This window comes from Gymnoscopelus microlampas, assembly GCF_963454915.1.
Source record: "Gymnoscopelus microlampas genome assembly, chromosome: 13".
Lineage (NCBI taxonomy): Eukaryota > Metazoa > Chordata > Actinopteri > Myctophiformes > Myctophidae > Gymnoscopelus > Gymnoscopelus microlampas.
This window is the reverse complement of record NC_139950.1, coordinates 32,866,044-32,886,449: the sequence shown is the minus strand read 5'-3', so window position 1 is coordinate 32,886,449 and position 20,406 is coordinate 32,866,044. Positions and strand designations below refer to the sequence as shown.

Sequence of the window (20,406 nt, the reverse complement as noted above, 5' to 3'; positions counted from 1 at the left end):
CCCATAAGTCCAATTCATCCTTGACTGGCAGGGAGGCAATAGACCTTTTTCAAGGCAGCCATATTGGCATGAAATATTAGGGTGAACACATGGTACCAACGATAACAATTAAAGTTCTGATTCCATTTAGGTCAAACAGAGTCAGGGTGCTGCTATTCTGCATGTTGCCTCACTGATAAGGTTCTGCCACACTAAATGTAGCAGAGTACACCTGTGTTTACTGTATTTAATTTCAATATATGGCTGCCGTGAAAAAAGTCTATTCTTGCCATGAGTTATGAGATTGTGGATGTACATCTTTGGAAACAGATGCTTCGTATAAAGTTGTTTGATAGGAAGCTAGATCATTTGTAATTGATGAACAAACCATTAATTGGCTATCAGTAAAATTGTTGCATGGTATTTTAACTGGTTGAGCGACAAGTGTGGCTTTCTGCCTACAACAGGTTTTCAACCAGTGGTCCTTGAGGGGGTTCCAGGTGGTCCCCAGCTAAATGGAGAGTTGTTAACCAAATGGACCCTTACTAGATCTTTTAACTCTTGAGAGTGTAAAATGAAACCAAATTCATTTTACTCTCTCAAGAGTTAAATTATTGTTAAAAATCACTTGATTTACAAGATGTCTGCACAATTAGAGAATGTAGAACAATTGTTATTTTTGATCGTTTGCCTGTTATCTCTCCTATGGTACGAACATCAACCCAGCATGGAATTGTGGAGAAAATCGTATCCAACAACAACAAAATATTCTATGTCTTGGGTCTGAGAGGCTAAATCTCATCAAATGATGGTCCGTGGCTCAAATGCAGAATAAATAATGGCCCTTGATATGAAAAGGGTTGAAAACCACTGGCCTAGAAGACTGATCTGACCTACTCTGAATCTCTTGGCAAAAAGCACCTCCACTATGCTGAGTGACTAGTGCTGTATGGTCATGTGTTTTGTATTCAAACTGAAGACATTCAAAGTCAGACACAAGGACACATTTCACAATTTTTCTATAATCTTTTTATTTTTTCATATGAAACAGATCAATTCTTTCAGTGTCTTTGAAGTGTGAAATGTCATTTTTTTTATTATCATAGATTCTCATAGTACATTCAGTTAAATGTTCATTTGAAAGAAAACATCTTTGAACTTGGCACTTAGAAAACAACCACAAAGAATTGTCACCTTTATTCATTTAGAACAAAATTTACAAAGCCATTCAAACAGTCATTTTTTTAATACTTTTATAGCTGTTTTTTTAAACTCAACTTTTGAGAATATTCAAAATACACTTTGTTTTTTTTAACATCACCTCTTTCTTTGTACTTACAAATATGTACACAGAAGTCTTTTACTGTCCTTTCCTGTGGCCACGCTGATTCCTCTTCACTGATAATAAAAAGCCTCTTTTTTTGTCCATGTTTTATGTATAATATCCCTCCACACCATTGTCACTCTACACAGCTCTCCACCGTTCAGTTTGAGCTTTGAGTGTCTTTCATGGTTTCAACGTGCTCAGATGGATGTCCCGTGGCTGGGCTCAATGGCTTCTGGGATGGGTCCTCCTGGCACTGACTGGTAGGACATTGGCATGGGTGTCTTGACGGGGCTCTGGCGGAACAGCCCCCCGTTGGGCGCCCTGTGCTTGCAGCGGATAGAGGGCATGGTGGCGCTGCTGAGGGGCAGGGGCAAGGTCCTGCCACCGGACGCGCCCAGTGTCCTTCCTACCCCATGACCCTCCTGGAGGAAGGTTGTCACAGAGAGCGGAGGCGCCCCCCGGTGGGTCTGGTAGTCCCGTACAGACAAGGCCTCCAGGGACTGGCTGGGCTGCATGCTGCCGATGTCCAGGGCAGAGATCTCGATAGATTGGCCGGGCAGCTGCTTGTGGGCCATGTCCTCGTCCAGGAGGCTGTTCAAACGGTGGTGCACCTGTTCCAGATTCATCTCTTTGTCCTGGATAGATGGATGGATGTGAGGGAGAGAGGCAGTGGGATTGAGAAATGATAGTGGATGGCGGTTTTAGTTGAAGAATGAGGAAGATGAAGATTTAGAAGGTGGTGGGAAAAAGTAGTGAGTGAAAGTAATAGTGAGAAGAGAGTAATAGCGAAAAGAGGGGAGATGGTCAAATGAGGAATTGAAAACAACAGAGGGAGGGACAGACGTGGGAGAAAGAAATAGGTCATAAACAGTTACTTTAACATCGTCAATCCAACAATCAATATCCAGTTAGGGAAAGCTTAACAATCTATTTTTCTTCATTAATGTGTCAGGTTGAATGATGCCAAAATGACACATACATTAAGTCCAGCTTCATTCAAGAAACTCAAACAACGATAAAATCTCAAGCAGCAAACAGCCAAACAGCCAATTATACTGCTGAGACATTACCTTAAGAACAGAATCTCAAATAGAAGATCTTAAGAGGTAAGGTCTCTCACTTAAGACAGAGTCTCTTCATGCAATAGCGTGTTGTCTCCACCAGTTAAGTGTCTACAGTATGTGCCTTGGTGACTATACTACTGCATGAAGAGCACCTTTTGTTCACAAGACAGGTTGAAATGGATGTAGAAATGCCAGTGGATCAGACATCATGAGAAAATGTGATCCAAATGAAGAGGAAAATGTGGAAATATTGCGTGCCTTTCCACCTAAATCATAAGCATCATTCATGTTTTATTTGTTATTTTTTACCATCAGAATGGGCATTCATTGAGTGACACAAACACAGTATGAGTGAGGGGAGGACAAAAAGCCAGAAAACAGTAGTTCTATGTTGAAATAAAAGTCTCAGGCAAATCATAGAATGGCAGATTGTTTAGCTGCTCTCTGCCCTCCATACTGTATACTGCAGTTCAGTCAAAACTCTATCCCCCATGCACCTATAGAACCAAAGCCATACAGTAGACCGACAAGACAATGAGCAAACAGCAGGGACCATGGGGTGAGATGATTAATGAAGCAACCAAAATCTAACACCCACACCGCAGAGCCCCATGCCCCCACCCCCTTCTGTTCATATAAAAGCCAATGATCATCCGGTATATCAGGCCTCTCCTGACCTGTGTCAAGAGCCTCTGCCTCCTCCCAGTCTCCCTCTCTGTCTGTCCATATGTCCCGCCTGCCTTCCGGTGAAGTACTTGTAATGTCATTATATGTCAATGGACCAGAGACCCTTTCCAGACTGTAATCCTTAGTCACCTGCCAAAGATCATAGACAACCATGTATAACCAACAAGGTCCGTTTGTGCGTATCCGGACATTGACATATAATTGTAATAAGCCGTTAATCTGCTAAAATGGCTCATAGGTGTATAGGCTTACAGTAGGTTTTCACTTGCAATGGCTGTCATAATGTCTACATATGATTGTGCTGTTGTAGGGGGTAGGAAGGTACCACATTTCAAGACAAGGCTACTGACACAATAATGATGGGATATCTGTTAAACTAAAACTAAACAAAATATTACAACAATATGTGGCCATTATGAGAGCAGCAATAAACAAAAGACTGAATGTTAATCTGAAATCTGTATCAGCAATTCAAACTTGGAAGGGGTTTGAATGACCATAGGTTAGCAGATTTCAGGATAGATTAGCACTTTTCATGTGTGTGTCCTTGTCCAGTGGCTCTGCATTATTGGACTGTCAAGTCATACAGGCGACACAAGGCTTAGAGTTATGGAGCGATTGTCTGTGCTCACACTTTAGTTTAGGGATCCATGTCAAGCCTTATTTGTCTGGACACCTCATGCAAAAGGGCTGCCCATTCGACTGCAGCTACATGTAGATTAATTTGGTGTTCTAATGTTAAGACTTGAATGGATGAGCTAAAGAGAGTTATTATTGCACAACTGAACTCGTCATAGTAGTACAATTTCAATAATTATATTTGTGAATTGAAATTTTAATTATCGGCTGTCATCATTGTGACTGTGGTTCTCTCACCATATATCAATGGGGTTGATCCGGTATTGGCCAAAAAATTGACTAATTCATTTGATAGTATTTATTTCCATTTGCTAAAAATCTGTATGAGAAAGAATCACAGTCACGGTTTCTTGAGACTGAAGTCTCGCATAAGTCCCTGACAAATCACCCCCACCTCTCTCCCAACATGAGAAGGCATGAGTAGATAGTTGAAATGATGTTTGGACTATCATGGTCCGGACAGGGGGCACACCTATTATAACTGGGTGTACTGCAGCTCTACTAAATCGGGGCTGGCGTCACTGCCTGCTGGATCCATAAAGTAGAGTGTGGCAGTGGCATCTCTGGGCAGGACCGGGGGGCCCGGGGGTCTGGGTCTTGACCGGGGCCTTGGCGGGGCCGGGTGGCCCGTGGCGACCACCACGGCCCGGTTCGGGGTTAGCAGGGTCGGGCATGGGCCAGGGCCCTGGCCTGACGAGTTGTCGGTGGTCACCTCTTTGGGCTGCTCTCTCCGGCAGTGGTTGCTATTCCACCAGGTCTCCAGGGCAGCCACCAGGAGGGCCAGCAGAAGCCCCGCTGCCAGGATGCAGAAGACCCCCGCAAAGCTGTGGAGCCGAAGGGCCCTCCCCTCGGGATGGGCGTCTGCATGGCTGTCCAGGTCACAGCGGCCTTTCCTTGGCCACCACTTCTGTTTCAGGATGTCCAGGTCTCCTTTCTCCTGCAGCTCCAGGATCCTGAGAAGGGGGAAGATAACATACGTGGCTCTTTCACATGACACAATGTCTCAAAGATAATGACGTTGGAACCCAGACAGACACTCAAAAAGCAACACCATTAGGCTGCACTGACCCTAAATAATTCAAATACATTCCTTAGGTAACTTTAACATAAGCTTCTAAATATAGAATGCAGAGGATTGTTTAACCTTGTCCAAATAAACTCATTCAAATAACGTCTCCTTCTGACCAGACTAAAAGGGCTGCTGTGACCTGTTTTGTTTTTGAGTATCTAGAAAAGTGCTATATACTGTATATGTTGGATGTGTTATTAATATTATTTGTATTATTATTATTATTGTAATAATTGAGATACAGTAGTAAACACACTGATTATTACTGAGCACATTAAAATAAAACAGAATTAATTTCAGACAGTGAAAACACAATCCATAATGCACACTAGTAATGTGTTAGCATTGATTTTCATCTCATTAGCAACCATAGTCAAAGAGTGCTGTCAATAGTGTAGTTTGTACGTTAGTCGTTAGCAGAGGGGGAAGACGCATTATTGACTTGTTGCATCTATTACTAAACTCTACAAGAATCACGAGCACAGCCCCACGTAAACAAGGGAAAGGAAAAACAAAAGCAGCTTCAGAACAAATTAGTTTTATATCAAGTCGAATAATCGCTGCCACAGTGATGAGCAAATGCTACAGTCGACACATTAGTTAGCTTACGGAGAGTGGGTGACGGGGGCATGGAGAGGAATGGATGGATTCTGTAGTGGAGAATAATGATGGCTGACTGGAAACAGAAGCGAGACAGTGAATCTCTTCCCCTGGGGAGGCCGGCGTTCCATGCAGTCATTATTGATGCCCTGTGCTTGTGCCGCTCGTGCACAGTGTGTCTGTGTGACCACTGACTGACACACACACATATGCCAGCTTTAGACATACACCCATTACTGCACATGACATAGTGCCACGAACCATCACAAGCACATTTTGACCTTTTATTTTCTCCCATACAGTGAGTGACACAAAATCTTATACTGTAGTATAAGATTGATTTGAATCACATTCTTGTATAAAATGCTATTTATACTATTCATCAAACATTTGGTGAAAATAGGCTAATATCTGTGAAGATATCTGTGAAAATAAAATCTAAAATCTGTAGATCGCCTATTTTCAGCGAAGAGATTTGGTGTAAAGCAAAAAAAGGAGGGGACCAAGTACAGGCCCCTGAGGGACAACGCTCAACAAAGTATAGGGTTAAGTGGTTAATAGATGGTATGGTAGTACCTAATTCACATTGTACTTCTCAGAGAAAGTTAAGTGACACGGTCAGAAATCCAGGGGCTGAAGTATCAATCTTTTCAAAAGAGATACCATACTGATAGATGCCTGAAAATCAATGAGCAATTCATTAGCCAACACAAAAGTTTAGCTGACCCTAACCCTAAGTATGATAGTGTTATGGTGACAACATGTCTGGGTTGCTGGTGAGCTTCTGTCTGTTGTTTTCGTGGGGTAAAAAAATAAATCTGTTGGTCTTGTTTTCGTGGGTTAAAAAAATAATGTTTTTAGATTTTTGTCTATAATGACATGTCCAAAATAGGCACGCAGGTTGGGAGTGGTTAAAGAGAAGGTGAGAAGTGGCTTGCTGAAAACAAATAATAATGTTTAACAGCATCATTATACCGGTACCACGACCATGCTGTCCTACTTACTTCTGAGAGAAAAGGTCTCGGTAAGGGCTGCCATGCTGCAGGGCCATGCCGTAGCCCCTGGTGCTCAGGCTGTTCCCCGTTACTGTCAGTGTACAGTCATCATCTGTCAGTGCCGCATACTCCACCACCGCCATGTCCCACAGAAACGCAAAGGATTCCCTCTTCACCTAGACAGTACAACATGTCACCCGCACACATGCACAGACGCACAAATTACTTGAACACAAGTCTTTGAAAGACAACTGGGATTCCGCGTTCAGTGCATGTGTGTGTGTGTGGGGGGAGCACCCATAGACAACATATGCACAGATATGTAAGAAACAATGACATCTTGATGATGATATTTGATCAAATTGTCCCTGGCAATTATCTCTGTTGCTACTTCAAACTCTTAACGCAAGGAAAAGCACCACAACATTTACTCAGCGGTGGACAGGTCATGCCCAGTGCGCCACTTTGAAATGGAAAGCAAGGCTGACAACTTTCAGAAAGCGTAATTATGTGTTTTGGATGAATTATTCATTCATGTATTAATTAAAGCTGCAACCCAGGACTTTTTAATGAATAAGACTTTATTTTTGACCAATCTGTATGATTATACAAATACTGTAGCACAGCATCTGCAGTGGTTGGAGGTCGTCTCCCTACTCTTCCATTGAGAAAGGCAGGACACCTGATAGTTGACAATGCCAATAAAGTTTAAGCAGACAGTGCACTGCACCACCATCTTTAATTTAGTTCAGGCATCGTTGCAATTATCTCTCTCCATTGTGTGAGGGAGACAACGGATATAAAACCTTCAGATTGTAGCTTATCAATTAATTTAATTAGGTTTAATTATGTATTAATGTATTCATGAATGGTGTAGACTAGTGACTGCAAGAACAATCAGAAATGTCTGACATGACATGAATTGAAACTAAAAAGTATAGATGAAGGTTTTTGCATAATTATGTAATGCGTAATGCATGATAGTTGTCAGGCTGAAAAACATTAATACATGTACAGTACATGTGTTTTACTAAAATCTATCCGTTCAAAACTGATGCAAATTCACACCCTTGTTGTTTGGAATAAGGTTTAGCTTTTTTTCTTGGCATCATTGTCCAAAGTGTGTAGCATTCTAGACACATGTCATGTATGTTCTAGCCTTGAGCGCTCACAGTAGGAATCTCTAGAGCAAGGTCGACCTCTGACTGTCTGAAATGCTTTTGGAGCAGTGAGCTTGTTTTTTGTTCTGCCTGTCCTGTCCTGTCCTACCCCCCCCCCCCCATGTCTCTAGTGTCTTCCAAGGTAATGCTGTGCTGTCGGTGAAGAAAACTGTGAACAGGCCATTTCAACTGCACAATGTCCTGAAAGTTCAGCTGCTTTAAGCCAGGCATCAGGATTTGAAAATAAATCTACAGTACCTCGCCTCCGTCTGTCTCTCCCTCCCTCCCTCCCTCACTCACTCACTCACTCACTCACTCACTCACTCTCTGTCTCTCTCGCTCTCACACACCGTTCAAACCCATGACTGGATGCCTGGAACAGCAGCACATGGCAGGGTGTCATTTATTTTCCTTCAAACCATGGTGAAGTTGTAATGAAATGCATAACGCTGCTAATTATCCTGCTTCATTGGCGATGAAGAGCGCTGCAATCAAGTAATGATTAACTCTTGTTTTTCCCCATTTTTGAATAAAGGGCTCAGTCAAACTTGTCTGGAGCTGGAGGTAAAGGCTTAAAAGTGCCATTTTATATTGATGTACTGTATGCATCGGCACAATAACAATTGGACTGTCTACACCATGCAATTAGCTGTTTAAATAATAAGGTGGTTCAAAGACAAGTGTGTATATCTAGCCTTCACTGAATATAATTTGTTTAATTACTGGATGATTCTTGTGTGTGTGTGTGTGTGTGTGGGGGGGGGGGGGGACAAAAGGGAGAGAGACATAGCATAACATATCCATTCCCATAGAATGCTGAGCTTGTGGCGATTAAGAACAAACTGCTTAATAATTGAAGAGATTAAGAATGTAATTTCAATCCAACACCTCTGTGAATCCGTGCACTATGAATGACACAGTCTCAGCCTGCATGTCTGTGTCTTGAGAAGTTACGCACAGTTACAACGTTACAAATCAGATTTCCCCAGATTTAGTTTAGTGATTAAAAATATTTATCAAAACTAGACCATACCCGGTCGACGCATCCGTGGGGGGATATGCGCACATGATCTGGCAACCCGGGAGGCAGTTCGTCCCATAGCTGGGCAGCCCCGTAACCATGGCGACAGTGTTTGACACAAAAACGCTAATAAGAAGCTGAGATTTGGTGAAATTGAAAAACGGGCTTCACAGTTAAGTTCAGATGGTAATGGTCAATGGCTGTGTGCAAAATCAGAGCAATTGCTCCAGCCACTGAGGAGAACCGGGTAGCTTCACCTACTCACCACTACGTACCTTACTAGAATTATAGTATGATGATGTAATCAATGCAGCTGATTCTGCATATTTTATGTGAAATAATGGTTGATTCTGTGATCAATATCTATTGTGGCATAATGTGTCAAACTGGTTTCTCAACTCAACTGCTAATTTAAGTAGCTGAAGGGATTTAAGTCACACACCAATTTATGAATTCAGACATTCAGGATTGCATATTTCCCTTGAGTTGCTTCCTGATTTATTGCAACGCAGACACATTGTGAGCTTTTATATGTAGATCGGTTATCTTTTGTGCGTGAACCTGCCTGGCTCGCAGTTAATTAAATGCAAAGCATGTTTTAAGAATGTTGAAGTTTGAGAAGATAATTCAGGAAATGGTATATAGAGCTAACCTGACACAGCCAGATCCAAAAAGCTGCTTCACACATTTGTTTAATACCGCCCCCATCTGGCAGAGTCAGGTTAATATAGAGCAGAAAGATATAACATTGATAATATCAAATTAGTCGTTATGACCCCATGTCTGAGGCCACATTTGCCTAATTTTCTTAAAGGGAAACAGTCATGCTGCATCTCTGTTGATGATTATTACAGTCTACTCTATAAAAACAACAACATTAGTGGGTGATTGCACAAGTCGCATTGCTAGAGGTGCAGATGCTTCACAAAAGCCATGGCAAAACAGCTCATCAGGCAAAACACTGTGGTGTTCCTGTGGAGCGGGTCTACATGCACAACCAAGTGATCAAATAATGAATCATAGGGAAACTAGGAAATTATGTGGATCTTGGGCTTCATGTGGCCAGCCAGTCATCTATGACGTGTCTACGACGACGTATGACTCTAATTTTTTCAAGGTTTCAGCATGATCACATTCCTATTGACTTCCATTTTAAAATTAAAGTCAAATATGTATTAAAAAAGTGTAAATCATATGTGAAATTTGGCACCGATTTGTCCGTAGCTCCGGGCGCACGCACACACACACAGCTTGGCTCTAGCTGAGCTGCGCAATAAAAATGGAAATGCAGACATTGGCCCTCATTTATCAACGCGGTGTAGACCAAATAATGGGCGTACGGCGTAATCACCGCACTTTTCGGCATTTATCAATATATCCTGACGTGGGCTTTATCCTACGGTACGCTGAGATCTCACGTCTGGTCGAGACCAGTTGTTGACGTTGGCTGCACCCGTTTATTCCATCCTAGAGCTGCGGAGCAGCAGTGTCTCACCGTCTGACAGGCATCTGGACACATAATCCACTCCTAAATGTGTATATCTACACTAATAAATAATCGCTGTGAAAATATATCATTTTATAAAGTAATTTAAACAAACTGCTTTAACAGTCATTCAGATAAGATTGTAGATCTGTCTGTATTGAAAATAGCAGATCTACAAGCTCACAAGCCAGCGTTGTGAGCTTGTAGATCTGCTATTTTCAAAAATATACGAGCGCTTTTGCGCCGGGCCACCTTTTCATGGACAGTGAGGTGACGTCTACAAACTTACAGTAGCTTGTCCTATGTTATGGAGTTATGTCATAGAGAGTTATGTAGGCTACACAACCTGGCTGGGTTAAGGATATAAACCCGACGCTCCTCCAATATTAACGTGGCGGCACGGAATCACTGCATTCCGCCCGAGTCTCATGTACCGCTACGCTACGGAAAGACGAAGTTGGGCGGGCGCGCGCGTGTGTGTGTGTGTGTGTGTGTGTGTGTGTGTGTGTGTGTGTGTGTGTGTGTGTGTGTGTGTGTGTGTGTGTGTGTGTGTGTGTGTGTGTGTGAGAGAGAGAGAGAGAGAGAGAGAGAGCGAGAGAGAGAGAGAGGCGTGTGCGTGTGCGGCGAGGCCAGCGGGGAGGGGGGGGGGGGGGGGGGGGGGGCGACTGTTTCTTATTGGCTTTTCATGTCTTTGGTCGTATTCTGGTTCGTCTTCATGTCGTAAAATCGGGGCGTTTTAAGAATATTTAAAGGGCGTGTTATTTAAATGACGCTCGTTTCAGCCGTGACATTTATCAACGCTGGGACCAAGTGTAAGCTCGGATGAGCTGTGTAGGATGCGTTGATAAATGTGACTTCGACGTTGGTGTACGGCCGAATATATGGACAAATATACGGCGGTTTATACGCTGCGTTGATAAATGAGGGCCATTGAGTCTTGAGTCTCAGACTTTTGTCCCACTGCTCTAGCATGAAAACACAAAGGGGCCGTGTGACTCCACACCTTGCACTGAAAAGTTGAGAATATTTTTACTTTTACTTTGTGCATTTAAAACCGCTAGAAATATGTGATGCGCAATGCGAGAGAGGAGCGCCAGGCCATAGGAAACCATAGTTTCTAACCACACGGCTCGGTGTGATCGTCCCCTTATATAACAATCCATAACGACATTAATATATTCCCCTTTCTGTTTATTAGTGTGGTTGCCACACTAATAAACTGGTTGCCCCTAACAGGGCAACCAGACTATAGTAATTGTCCCACTTTATTCCACTATCTTCAAGATAAACTTTATTTCAAACCGCTACTCCTCCCACAGTTTTTATCCACCAATGTCGTGCCATATGTCAAAATGACCGGGAATCGTGCGCTTGTATTTTGCTAAGAGATTGGTTGCATAGTTTAATTGATATTAATTTATTAGTGCATTAAATTTCCCCATCCACATGGGAAAATGAAAAAACTCGATTTCAAGTATTTTTTTCTCAGAAACTGTAAGGGCTAGAGTTACAAGACTTGGAGGGGAGGTTCATAATTTAGTCAGAAATTATAAAAAAAACACCTATAACTCTTGAACCGTAGGTCGTAAAATTAAAAAAATCCTTAGATTCCTTGGGTGAAGACGCAACTCCCCATATAGGCCACGCCCATTTGCGTCAGGATAGATTTTCCGCCATTTTGAATTTTCTTCAAAACACACTTTTAGCTCCTCCTCCCACATATTTTGTCCAAATTTCACAAACATCGGTACACATGATCTCTGGACCAATGCGATAAACATCTCCAAGCGGAATTTTGATAGTCATTACCGTTCGTCCGTAAATGGCTTCCAAAGTTAGCGGAAGGGGCCTCTTTTACGAAAAAGGCCAAAAATCCCGAACAAATGTCCAATCAATCCCAATTTTTTCAATCACATGTCAAGGGTGGTTTACTCAAAGCGGTTAGGTGGTGCACGCATATCCAAGTATTGCAACGGGTGCTGGATCCAACTGAATAAGTATAAACAAAGAAAAAGAGTCCGCACACCGTCTTGCTGCTCCCGATAATTTAATGAATAGAGCGGTCAGTAACAACGTTTCGGCCGGTGTGGCCTTCGTCAGGTATATGAGGTTTACTCAGGTTTACTCAACACTTCCCCAAAAGCATTTCCACTTTGATCCATAGGGGGCACCACAAATGCGCAAAATGTGACCGTTTGATGCAAAAACATTATTTTGGGGGGGATCAATCCTCTCAAAATGAAACGCAAGCGATCTCAGGAGTGACGTGACAATGTAATTGGCGCAGCCTCCGACGGTATTCCTCCCAGCGTATTGCTCGAGTCCCGGCGGCCACGGCCCGTGTCGGCCCAACCGCACTTTGCAATTGCCCTGAATTGCGACGCGTCTAGTTTCAGCTGTTCTTGATGTTCCTACAATTCCCATGATACCTTTTGCAGGCAAGCAACAGGTCTGTGGCCACCATTACCTCAACCTGAGTTAAGTAAAGATTGTTTCATTGCCATAAACAGCAAACAAGGACAATGTCATGGCCATCAAGTGTAGCATCTAAAAATCAGGATTTAGTAGTTTTCACATGTATTGGACCCTACTGACCGCAACCTTTCCACACAGTGTTGGTGGTGTTTCATAGCCAATGAGGCAAATGCTCAGGCTGCGAATGGAACGTTAGCCGTAGAACAAATACATAATGTTTACAATCAGGATGTTTTGACTTAAGGTAGGATAAGTGATTTTCTTTGGTTAAAATAAGTGTTAAATAGCTCTTTATTCTGATAGTACTCATTGCTATAGAGTGTTTGTTCAGTAACAGGAGTCTCCTTGTCTCTCCAGCTCTTTATAAAACAGAAAATGCATTTTCGTTTCAGTTTCAGTTTCATTTCCAATTTTATCCAATCAGGATAGAGAACTCAATCAGGATACAGATTAAACAAGTGAAATTGGAAGTGAAGACACTAAGAAATGAGCAGGCAAAATTGGAACTGGAACACTATAAAAATGAAGCTTAAAAATGGGTACTTTCTCCTGATTGGCTGAGATTTTGACACCTACCGGAAAATGTATTTTCTGTTTATTAAAGAACTGGAGAGACAGGGAAACTCCTGTTACTGAACAAACACTCTATAGCAATGATTACTATCAGAATATAGTGCTTTAATATTTTAACAAAATACTTTTTGTTTTAACCAAAAAATATCACTTACCCTACCTTTAAACTCTTAAACCTTTGCTCAAGAACGTTGACCAAGAACTGATATTGGCACTAACCTTTTTAATACCCTCAGAGGTGCTGGAGACAGAGTTGTCATGGCCATTGTTCTTGTTGATGGTTCTCCAAAGCTCAGCGAAGGTGTTGTCCTGCTCCAGGGGGTTGGTGCCTTTTGCCCGGAAGTAGTCATAGACGGCAGAGTCCCTCACTGTCCCATACACCTGGTCCACCTGCTTGGACAAGTCCTGGAAGGACCTGGAGAGACCGGGCTGGTTTGTGAGACTTGACAGAAACAATGTGATCGCAGTAAAAGTGCACGATTCTTTGGGGGGAGAACCAAATCAAAGCTATTGTTTTCTTTTTGGGGAGAGTGGTATGAGTGAAAATATAAAACTTTCTCCTATTAAACTTTCTCCATTAAAAACAAAAGAAAAGCTTCAGGAGAAAAGGTACGCAATACAAATCTTTATCTGTAACATTTTCCATTAGGAACTGTGTGCAGCATGCTTTGACAGGCAATTAACACAATGTTCATGGCCGATAATTTGTTTTTTGTTTTTTCACACAGGTACTGTACATTACTGAACGATGTTCACCCATGCGTTCTTTTACATCATTAGTCTGATTCTTACCTTGGTTGAGTAGGTTGCCCTAAGTCACATTTATCAACTCTAATCGACACTATCAGAATAATTTGCATATAACAACGGTTACCAATATCTACGATTTTCTAGCTAGCCAGATTGAAGAAAAAACCCTCTAATAGCCTAAGTGTAACACCTAGGTCCCCGAATGCTGCAGCCCACTGTGTTTGAATTTAATACCCATGGTTTGAAATGTACTATAGTAACACTATACTTTTGTTTTTTTTACAATCTCTTCAGCCATATTTTCACAATTTGTTCAAAACCTTGGATACACCACCCAAAATGGTCAGCAGTGGAAATCTAAATCTGTTACTTGTAGCTTAAGCTGTTGCATAATTGTAATGGAGTAAAAAGTAAAATACTAAATCAGAGTGATTTGATTCACTGAATGGATGATCTCTGTTTTTTGTTTATTGTATTGAATTGTATTGTATTGTATTGAAGCAACTTGAAAAGTCGTTTGTTTTAAAATAATGGAACTTTTGATTATCATCCAAGGTTTTGAAAAATGACCCCACGGTTCTGAAATTAAAATCAATGTGATTGTGGAAAAACTATAATTGGGCTGTTGCTACTTGTACTTGCATGGTGCAAGGTCCTGACATAACAAAGGCTCCTTGTTCTCGGCTAAATGCAGTGCAATCACTGACGCACATAGAGGTGCTGGATCATTATCGGAGAGCTAGTTAAACAATGTAAGAAAATCTATGTATTCCTTAATTGCTGCAATTCAAATATGGATCTAATACACTACAAAAATGTAGCCCACAGTCATGGAGATGCTGTAAATGAAGACAATTCCGTCAAGACAGCTAATCTATTGATAGATTGGTTTAAAAATAGTTAAGACGTGGCAGTAGGTTTGGTTATGGAGGATTAGGTCTACTATTATGGCTCACTGCTGCAAGTGTGAGGCATAAAATAAAAACATTTCCCCATGGCACTGTACAGCTTATTAACCCAGTATGTTACTGCGCTGCAAAGCATGGGGATTAAATTCAAACAAAGTGGGCTGAACTCCAAACTCCACACACAAACCTAGATGTTGCATTTAAGTTGCAACTGTAATAACTCCCCAAGAAAAAGTTTTCCTTAAATCTGGCAAACTAGAAAAGTAACTCACAACCCAAGGTACTTCAAATTCAAGGCAAGTAACAGTGCAAACCAATGCAGACAGTGCCAATATCATCAAATCATAGTCCACTAAGGAATTTTTAACCACTTAAACCCTTTATACTTCAGTTCCCTCTACACCAAATCTCTTCGCTGAAAATAGCAGATCTACGAACAAACAAGCTTGTAAATCTGCTATTTTGGCTGAACAGTGGCCTGTTTTTGCCGAGCGTTTGACCGTTATGACATGCCCAGAATAAAGATGCTATAGTTCAAGTGGTTTAAGGGGGGCAGAAGACTTCCTTGACCTTAAGTATTGATTACGATCATTCTTATATGAGATGTAAATTATTCTGGTGCAGCCTCAACAAGGGTAAGAATCAGACTAATTAATATCGCTCCAGTTAAGGTCTTGCATGTAAATAGATGTGGATGTTCTAGGCTACTGTATGTGGGCATAATGATGTAATGTAGGCTCACCAATGCTCAATGCTGCAAGGCATGAGTCCTGCAGAGATAATTGGCAATTTCACACAATATGTCTTCTAGTTTTTTGTTTTGTTTTTTTGGTTTCTTTTCAAACCAAATGTTATGATACGCTTCCAATTAGGGTTCACTTTCGATAGAATTTGAATACCAATCTACTGTGAAGATTAGCTGCCTCCCTGACTGTTGTTCAGTTGATGCTTGACATGTCGATCCGTGCGTTCGCTTCATCCTTTCAGTAAATTGGCACATGTGGACAGCACTGAAATGTTTGTACACGTAGCCAAGACTGGCTTCCATCCAATTACCTAAAAGGTGAGAGAATCGAATGGCTCATCTTGAGATAACAATGTTAGGCTAATTCAGCCATTTAATTAGCAGTCTATCTGGCGTTGCCGTAGGAAAAGAAAGAGAGAAGGGAGAGAGAGAGAGAGAGAGAGAGAGAGAATTTCATGAATTACAGTTCATTCTGACAGCTGGGCGTATGGGCCAGTCATTCATTCAGTGTGGGATATTCCACGTTAATTTTCTTAAAGCTATATTTATTGGGGCTGTGTGTGTGCTGTGGCTTCTTGCATGCACTGTTGACCGGTCTATAGATTTAACATAAATCAAGCGTGATTCCAAACCTGGGGTGGAAAAATAGGGCAAAGCTGTCACCTTTGTGTATACAGTACCATTGCTAGAAAATTATCCCAGATAATACAGTATCATTATGTCGCTGTCAGGCAGAAACCATGTATCTCCACTCATCTTTTTATTTTTTTCATAAATGAATGCCCTATTTTACACTTCCCAGTATGACAGTGTCACTATTATATTCGCAAAAGAAGCAAAAATAGCCGTTCTACAAGCTCTGAGCTTGTACCTACTGTAGATCGGATATCCAATTGACTAGAATTTGAATTGATCAAAACGAATAGACATTTGTGAGGATGTTGTCCTACTGTATTAAACATACCAACATAGAGGTCGTAAGCTTGGTCGAGTTGATGTAAAACTATACTGTAAATGCACTAGGAACATCTTTCTGGGAGACACCCACTTCCTTTAGATGTCTCTCTTGTTCTTCTCCTCTCAACATCTTACCATAGCCTTTGAGAAGTCCAGATCAATATATTGTTCATTAGCTATAATGGTCTAACCAAGATTGAAAGAGGTGCAGCAAACACAATCCCGTAGAATCATATAGACACTGAAAACACAAGCATGTAGACAGCTTGGATATAGATTTCATATCCAAGCTGCGAGACAGGTTGGATATGAAATGATTCCTCACGATCGTTAGTGAGGAGGAATGATTCCTCCAAGCTCTTGGAGGAAGTCAAAAGTATAGCCCTCCCAAAACAGCATACTTCCCTACAGCACTCATTACAATTACAACATCTGGTGTATTTGCTGTAACACTTGAAATGACATTCAATACTGCATCGTTTTAACATGGAAAGCATAAGAGGAATGTACTTATTCTCAGTCTTGCTACTGTATATAAAGCCTCTTGTAAATTTAGCAGCACATACACATGCGCACGCACGCACGCACACACGCACGCACGCACGCACGCACGCACGCACGCACGCACGCACGCACGCACGCACGCACACTATGTGCCCATGAAAATATGACACTGATTTAGTTATTAATATTGATTTATATGTCATTAAGTCAATATGCTGCTGTACACTGCTGCTCAGGTCTTGTAAAATAAAAAATAAAAAACATACAATATGTGCTTATGTGCACACACACAACTGTCAGGGTATACTACACAGGTACACATACATTATGTGCACGCGCACACACACACACACACACACACACACACACACACACACACACACACACACACACACACACACACACACACACACACACACACACACACACACACACACACACACACACACACACACACGCACTCGTAACCCAGCTGCTGCTTAGCATTCCATCTCTCTCCTTCCATGTCCACATGTGGCTATTTGCTCAGAGGTAGACCGACTCAATGTAATGAAATACAAATTTTTCTACCCTTTGGGGAGAGGGAGAGAGATAGAGGGAACCAAATAGGATTTACTGACAAATAACGTTTGGACTGAAGAGAACCTACTTGTTAGGTAGTGGGTAAAAAAATATTGGAAACCATACCCAACACAATGTAGGAAGACAGAGAGGAACCTTCGTCTGAGCAATAGCATTTGTGTGTGTGGTGCTGGTTTGGTTTGATGTTAATTGTGTTTACTGTTCCTGTGCAGGAGGAGAGGGCCAGCCTGCTGAGGAGTATCTTGGGGATGAGACACACCTGGTTCCAATCATCCCCTTGGGTATAAAAACGGGCTGGCCAAAACCATTGTCTCACACTCCTACACAAGCAACACTGCCTACTTGGTTTTGCTTTGGTTTCAATCCAGTTGCTTTTTGCGCTTGAACATACAGTACATGTTCACACAGCCATACACACTTTACACTACTGATACCACTGACTGTTCACATCTAATATTTTATGCACAGTTCATGTCTTTTTTTGTAAAAAATAAAATAACGTTAAGTTTAATCCTGTGTGTCGTCTCCCTTATTTTATCATGATGAGCCAGTTCATGACACTACGCATAACAGACTAAACTGTGTATAACACATATTATTTAGTTTGTTTATATTTATGCTGAATGGGATACGGCCACACTACAAATATTTGTTTTCTTACTGGCATTCAGCTATAAGATAAGAGCGTAAGACTTGGAAGAGTATGAAACTCAAAACAAGACGTTCTTACTTCGAATTAAGTATTCTGTATAGCAGCTGGGCCATTTTTCAATCCATATAGACAGAAAACTGGGCCTTTGAGGCCTTTTGAAGGTTGAGTGCATAATTATAAAAAGCTATGCAGCTTGTCCATTTTTCACATGGAATTTGAATAGTAGATTTACTCTCTAACAATAGAGACATGTCCTTCTCCGATTCCCACTCCTCTTGGCGTCACTCCTCAAGTGTCCTCGAGCGAGACTCCGAACCCAATTGGGTACCTTGCATGGCTGCCTCCGCTGTCAGTGTGTGAATGTGTGAATGTAATCCATACATTCACCTACACATGCATGTGCAAAATGCTTTGGGAAAAGGTGCTATCTAAAAGCAAACCATTTTTCCAGGATAGGCTACCAATTTCAGTGCAACACCGGCAGAACAAGGCAGCAAGCTTGTTTATGTTGTTGTACTGTTCAATGCGCAAACTAAACAACATATTATTGGTACTACAGGGTAATCACTTTATTTTTTTTTTCAAATAAAGACAATGTTCCTGACACAATTTCGGTTCTACAGTGTAGATGACAGACTATATGTTTGGTGGCAGTTGAGCTAAAACTGTTTTAATCTAAAGAGTGGTGTTGCAGGGAGCAATATGTGCAATTTTTATTAAATGAGAAGTGACTGGCCAAGTCACTTAACATTTTACTGCTTGCCCCAGGCAAGTAGTAATAACTTACTTTGTAGAGCCAGACCGATATACTGAAACGGTCTGTCTGATACTTTACAGTATATTGGCCAGTATTTGACTTTTTTGACAACATCAGTATCAACAATTAGGCAGCCGATGTGTCCTGATTTTTAATCCCTTTGAACCTGGCATATCTATTTTTGGGCAGGTCATTATAGGTGAAAATGTTTTAACGTTTTCAAATATAGATGATCAAGAAGCTCATGAGTGTTGTGATCTAATGCTCGGCTATTTTAGAATCATACATTTTGGAGAAACTTTAATTAAATTAACATTTTTTTTGCACTCAAAACATAAGTAATCAGTGGGTGAGAACTCTCCAAATTTGGGAGCGGCATCTGACCCAGAAATATGGCATCAGACTGGCTCTACTACTTTGGGCACCCTTTGAGCCAGGAAACATGTGACATACAGTACATTTGGTTAGCACTTGACAAGCCTGAGAAGGGTACTTAAGACCATGAGACAAAAAGTGCAGGGTCCCTCATCCATCAGACGCTTCTTTTCGCCTGATAGTGAGGAGTTTCACTGGGAGGGCGTAACACATGCAGAGGAACAGTTTATCCCTCCCATTTCTGCTCCCTGCTGAACAGGCAGTCACCCCAGCAAACCTCACTAGTTCAGCAACAGAGATTGCCCTCCCCTGGTGGAACCATGGAGGAACCTAACCCCAGCAGGAACTTTAACCCCGAACCACCCGGACTCCTCTAAAATCCTGTGTAAACTGTGAGAGTGTAAAAATTTACTTCTTATACTCTCAGAGCTAAATCAATTCTGAACATTTTAATTTGTCGCTGTATTTTGTATTTTGTATGTGTGCAGGGCTAACCTGCATACATACAGTACGCCAACTCTGAATGTAGTTGCATGAATCCTAGCATCCCTATTATGGGAATAATATATACATAGGGTTTAAGCAGTTAAGTAAATCAAAACAAACTTCAAGTAATTCAGTGTTTGACTTTGATGGTGAGCCTTACCGTACGGTGTTGTCCATGCGTGACACTGTGAGGTAGGCCGCCAGATTGGCCGTGTAGGAGGAGCACACGATGAGCGTAAAGAGCCACCAGCTGCCCATGACGATCCGCAGGGCCACAGATCCCAGAATGGAGTCACTGCCTGCTGAAACGCAGGTACAAACACCCACACGTATGGGTATACTATACGCACAGAACAACACAAACATGCATCTGCAAGCAGAATAGACAGTAAAATCCTCAAGTTTTATATTTGTGTTAAAATAAGTGTTACATTACTTTATAGTTCTTTCATTGTTATAGTTCTTGTTCAGTAATAGGCGTCTCCCTATCCAGCTCTTAAAATTAAAAACGCTCAGGTCAGGATACCAATTTTATCCAATCAGCAGAGAGAACTCATGCAGGATACAAGATAAACAATGAAATAAACATGTTCTCTCCATGTTAATGGGTTGATT

At 41.5% G+C, this 20,406-nt stretch overlaps 1 protein-coding gene across 1 annotated transcript in view; it reads right to left on the bottom strand.

Annotated features, from left to right (window-relative positions):
* Positions 1-1,178: 1,178 nt before the first annotated feature.
* Positions 1,179-20,406, bottom strand: part of grid1a (glutamate receptor, ionotropic, delta 1a) — a gene marked incomplete at its 5' end in the record, with an annotated part of 373,857 nt that continues 354,629 nt past the window's right edge. Inside the window, 5 exons of the mRNA XM_084075722.1 lie at positions 1,179-1,941; positions 4,409-4,649; positions 6,370-6,536; positions 13,295-13,490; positions 19,952-20,086. Of these exons, the coding sequence (XP_083931848.1) occupies positions 1,504-1,941; positions 4,409-4,649; positions 6,370-6,536; positions 13,295-13,490; positions 19,952-20,086 (1,177 nt within the window). The 3' untranslated portion in view covers positions 1,179-1,503. The remainder of the gene's footprint in view (positions 1,942-4,408; positions 4,650-6,369; positions 6,537-13,294; positions 13,491-19,951; positions 20,087-20,406) is intronic.